Genomic DNA, 5,178 nt, shown 5'->3' with positions numbered 1-5,178 from the left:
CAGCCCAGCCCGGCTTGCGCTTGGGCGTGAATGGTGTCTGTCAGGCAGCCGGGGCGAGGCCGAGCAGGAAAGGAATGCAAGTGGGATGGGAAAGGCAGCTGGAGGAGAGAGACTGGGCATGTAGCGACATATCCTGGGCAGAGCTGCAATGGGGATCACACACCCTGCAGGGGGTGGGCAGGAGACAGAGGGGGAGATCTGAGCGATAAGGGATTAGAGGGGGCATGTGGCATCTATTTGTTTCCACCCTTTAAAAGCCAAGGAACCATCTCGGAGCAAGAGTGGGTGAACTCTTTGGCCAGGCGGACCAGCCTCCTCTGGAGAAGGGATCCTGCACGCTGGGGCTGCGATTAGAGGTGCTGGCGATCCACCCAGGCAATGCCCTCTGGGGCAGTGAAGGGCACCGTGATTCCCCGGGGGGCTGCCAGCCATGACACCGGAAAAGGTGCTGAAGGAGGGGCTGGTGGAGAAGCGCAGTGGGGGGCTGCTGCAGCTCTGGAAGAGGAAGCGCTGCCTCCTGACCGAGGAGGGGCTGCAGCTCTCTGAGCCCAAGGGCTCGCGCTGCAAGGAGCTGAGCTTCGCCCGCATGAAGGCGGTGGAGTGCGTGGAGTGGAAGGAGCGGCACGTCTACTTCACGGTGGTGATGGCGGACGGGGGCGAGATCGACTTCCGCTGCCCCCAGGAGGACCCGGGCTGGAACGCGGAGATCGCCATGGGCCTGGTCCGCTTCAAGAACCAGCAGGCCATCCAGATGGTCCGGGCCAGGCACAACTGCAGAGCAGGTAACGTGGGCTTGCCAGGGTCCTATGCTGAGGCGAGGGGCACAGGGTGAGAACCCGTGAGCCAGGTGGATGGAGAGGGCGGAAGAGGGTGGGGGCACGATCCTTGCCATGGGCACCCATGGATCAGTCAGTATTCACTCCCCCACCCATGGCTGCTGGGTGAATCTAGCAAAGGAAAGTGCTCAGAGCACTTCACTTCATTGCCTTGACTTGCATCCCCCCAGGAATTACGCTTTCCTGGATAATGATTCGATGCAACCCACAAGGGCCCAGTCCAAGCCGCGTCCCCTTCTAGGGCAGTCGTGCTGCAGGACAATCACCTGCTACGGCTGCCACCTGCTGCTCCTCCAGTTCAAGCAGGAGACGCCGGGCAGGGTTCTGCACTCCGGCTGGGGCAGGGCAGCGTTTCTGATGCTTTTACCTGTCCCCTGGCATGGGTGCTGTCAAGCCCAATTTCTGCCAAGTCTCCTATTTCCCCTCCTTTTCCTCTAATGGCCCCTGATTTCCTGGGAGCCTCGGACCACAGCCTGCTCCTTCTTTAAGGGCCTGTGCCATGTGTTTAAATAAGGCCAGTTGGGGTTTGACCTCTCCAAGGATTTCTTGCCTCAGTGCTGTGGCAGCCTGTCCTGGGAGGGTGGTCCCTCCATGGTGCTATTGCTTCTGGAGGGGAGATGGGGGTGGGCACAAAATATTGGTGTCTGTCCTGATCTCACCGGGCTTCTGCAGTGTTTGCTCATGGGCAGACAACCTTCCCTGTGCTCATCCACCCCCTACTCACTGTACCAGGCAACTCATGTTCACATGTGACTGCAGCCCACAGCATGACTTCATGTCCCTGGGTGACCCATCTCTGCTGGTCGATGGGCCTGTGGCAGGCCCTTTCAATGCCACGGTGCACTGAGCTCCCCAATCCCAGCTCGGACCAGCTGCCTGTCCCTTGGGTACGTGAGCAAGTGCCTGGAAACCCCAGAGGTCTTGTCTGGAGCAGGCCCAAGGTGTGGGGGTTGGAGAGCAGAGGGATAGGAGGCAGCAGGCTCCAGCGCTTGCACCGGACAGCTAACCGATCCCCGTGACACTGCTTGTGCTCCCCTGATCTTTGAGGCCAGGGCTGTGGAGCTGGTCTCTCAGCCTGGAAAGTAGGAAAAGGGCTGCACACATCTGTGGGCCCACATGATATCAAAGCATCCCCGGTATGAGAGTGCATTTCCCAGCATACCGTGGGCCTTGGGATGTGGCAGGCGGTGACCACAATGCTGCTACTGTCACAGCGCTCTGTGATGCAGGAGCTAGGAAGTGTCCATGGGATCTTCAGTGCTTCCTTTGCCTGGGGGGATACTAGGTCCCCTGGTTCTGGCTCTGCTACTGTCCCCCTGCACGTGGGGCCACCTTTGTTCCCCTGCTGTTCTGGGGACTGGCCCTGACCAGGAATAACTCGAACTTCCTTTTTCCTTTTCTTTTTGAAATTCCGTTTCTCGGGCTACATCAGCCAAATTAGGTCTGAATCCTATCAACTGGGCAGATCTCAATTGTTCAAGTCCATGTAGTGCTACCACCGACAAGTATCCTCTCTCCCAGACTTTTCAGCCTGGGGCTTCGGATACTCCCAAGTCCATGGCAGACATCCTACGTGCAAGCCCCAAGCCCAGAGGCCTTAGAGTTCAGATACCCCCTAGTCTCACTTGCCCCATCCAAAAGGCTGACGGAGCAAGCTAAAGGGAGAACCCGAGAGCAATCCCCCGTTGTCATGAATTGCGTAGCTGAGAGCCTCACGTTAGAGGCGTTGTAGACTCTCGCAGGGGGCAGCCTGCCCACAGTGCAAGGGACAGGTCTTCACCCTCTAACTACACCGAGTCATTCCAGGCTGAGAAGAAGGAGATCTCCGTAAAAGCACCTGGACCGAAACCATCATCATGGTATCTCCCCTGCCAGGGATAACTCAAACCTGTAGATTCTGCCCTGGCCTTTGAAATATTGCTGTGTGACTCGCTCTCAGCTCCCTCGTCCTCTGAACGCCCTCCCAGCTCAGGTAGATCTGCACACAGGTCGCCAGGGCCTTGCCCGTCTATTCTAGGTCTGTGCTGGGCCCCTTGCTAGCTGCCAGCCCCTCTTCCCGTGCTGGGTGGTCTCCTTCACTAACTTGTGCTTTATCTTTGGCAGCATTCCAGTACGACACAGGCCCAGACTGCCATGCCACGGACGTGGAGGGACCAAACAGCAGTACAGGGATGGCTGTCAGTTCCCCAGCCAACAAGGAGAATGGGATCTCTGGCTGCAAGTGACAGCAGGGTCTGGCTCATACTGTTGCGCATAGAGAGGGACAGTGGCATTTTAGGGCTGAAGGCCCAAGGAGCCCAGAGCACACGTGCCACAGCACTGACCCTTGGGACCAACCCATGCTGTACTGCTCCATTTTCCAAGGGCCTGGGTTAGTGGCTGATGCACAGACTGGACCCCTTGGCCATGCCCCCAGGATCCAGTGAAATATATAGCTGCCTACAGGTTGACTGACCACTTGAGGGCTTGCTGGAGACACAGGAAAGGGGTCTGCTGGGGGATCAGAGCCAAACATGATCACAAAATCCCAGTCAGGATTGTTCCATCTGGCATAAGGCTAGTATGGATTCACTGTGGCTGGGGGCTGGGTTGGGAACCTGTCCCCCAGCCCAGCGCTGCTGTCGTTGCACTTGGCTCCCGGGCCCTGGTGTCAGACTTTCACTCGTGTCAGGATGTGTCAGCTTCATTGATAACAGTTCAGGACAGTGGCCATACAGGTGCCTTTCCTCTGCAAAAGACAGCGTCCCGCTCCCTGCACTCGGTCCTGCGGCCCGTTTCTCACTGTGCAGCCCGTCCTGCTGCACAGTGCTTTGCTTTGGCATTTTGCGCAGGCCTGTGCTGAACAAAACAGAGAAGTAAAGTTTCTGCAGAGAGGACAGGCAAGCTTGGTGCGGTGAGATGCTGTGACATCCTCCCATGCACCCAGCTCTGCTTGTGCCCCTCAGACTCAACCTACAGCCCCTTTATGTCCTGCACCCAGGTTCCCCATATGTCCTGCTCTGCTGATGCCCTCCAGCTATGTCAGGAAGGTCCATCCAAGCCTACTGCGTTAGTGTGGTCAAAGCCCACCAGCTTTTCAGTCAATGGCACGCGGGAGTGATGTGACTGGCAGTATGGCCAGCTGTCTTCGCCTCCCCAACCCAAGTGACCAGGTGCCCATGAACAGCTGGACTGGCCTGGGGAGGCTTTTGGCATGAGACTCTTGGAGAATGTCCAACTGATAGAGACTTCTGGGACATGGGACCAAAAGGCCGTCTAAGGAGAGCTTTTGGAGTGACATTTGCCTCTAAGAAGGAAAGGACCTGACTGAGGGCTCAGCAACCACTCGGTAACTCCCCCTGCAAAGGTTTCAGGAAGCAGGGCAACTGGTCAGTGTGTTCCTATTCCTTGGACACCTCTGCCTCTGGTGGGGCCGCCTGGAAGCACCCACAGATTCTGCAGGAACTAGGACCGTAGTCAGCTTCTTAGCCGCACACCTCCCATGCATGCAGGAGCAGTTCTGAACTTGGCATGGACAGATGCATTCATACGGACCAGGCCACGGAAGAAGGTTATGAGACAGCAGGGACTGAAGCCTGCACCCGGCCCTGGCTGCAAGTCCGTCAGGCGATGCTGGATGTTCTGCACTCTCTCGCCTGACAGCCGGGAAGTTGTGGCAGCCTCCCCTCCTCCAGCTTCCCTGCTCTTTGTCTGTAAGCCGTGGGCTTGTGGGGGGGAAGGCTGCAGAGACTGTTGCTTTTCTTTTTTTTAACGCAATAAAGTAATCAATGAGAGTGGAAATCAAGCACTTGAAATGCTGAGGTCTGTTTTGGGCAGGATGCTATAGGGAGCCTCTCTGAGCAGCTTTCTGGAAAAGGGTGCCCCAACTCAACCTCTTTCTAGTTCTGGGATAGTCCTGACCCAGGGCTAATGTTTGCGTGCAGCTTCTTAGCTCTGAACAACCCCCTAGTTCTAAATGTTGCCTGACCTGTTGGGGGAGGTGAGACCTGACTGGGGCTCAGTTCCAGACTCAGGTGCTATCATGGACCGAAGCAAAGCATTGGACTGGTCCTGCCAGCTTGGGACTCGGAGCCACTCATGCTGGGACCCAGACTTTGGGTGTGACCATGTCTGAGCATGAGATTGCTGGCTTGCTTCAAACACCCGTGAAAGTTAGTTTTACTTGGTTTCCCTGAACTCCCTGGTCAGCATCACTTGAGCATCCTTGGGTTCATCTAAACCAGAATCTCAGGGCCACGAGCTCCATGCAAACCCTGAACAAAGCCAAAGCTCATGCTGAGCCCTGAGAAGTGCAACAGGCCTTCTCAAGGGGGGTGTAATGCAAAGGCCATGCTTCTTGCCT

At 56.9% G+C, this 5,178-nt stretch overlaps 1 protein-coding gene across 1 annotated transcript; it reads left to right on the top strand.

Moving 5' to 3' along the window:
- The first annotated feature begins 52 nt into the window (after positions 1-52).
- On the top strand, positions 53-4,620 carry PHLDA3 (pleckstrin homology like domain family A member 3). The gene is made up of 2 exons (XM_019546343.1): positions 53-782; positions 2,940-4,620. Exons 1-2 carry the CDS (start codon positions 431-433, stop codon positions 3,059-3,061), a joined length of 474 nt encoding a protein of 157 aa, XP_019401888.1. The 5' UTR covers positions 53-430; the 3' UTR covers positions 3,062-4,620.
- Positions 4,621-5,178: the final 558 nt, after the last annotated feature.

Source organism: Crocodylus porosus, unplaced genomic scaffold (genome assembly GCF_001723895.1).
Source record: "Crocodylus porosus isolate Cpor-Errol unplaced genomic scaffold, CroPor_comp1, whole genome shotgun sequence".
NCBI classification, from domain to species: domain Eukaryota; kingdom Metazoa; phylum Chordata; order Crocodylia; family Crocodylidae; genus Crocodylus; species Crocodylus porosus.
Note: the sequence above shows the minus strand (reverse complement) of the source record. Positions and strands in the feature narration are given on the sequence as shown.

Bases quoted from the DNA above. Each gene is read 5' to 3' on its own strand.
- PHLDA3 (XM_019546343.1), top strand. From the start codon at position 431: ATGACACCGGAAAAGGTGCTGAAGGAGGGGCTGGTGGAGAAGCGCAGT. The intron at 783-2,939 runs GTAACGTGGGCT...TATCTTTGGCAG, and splicing joins CAGGCACAACTGCAGAGCAG to CATTCCAGTACGACACAGGC.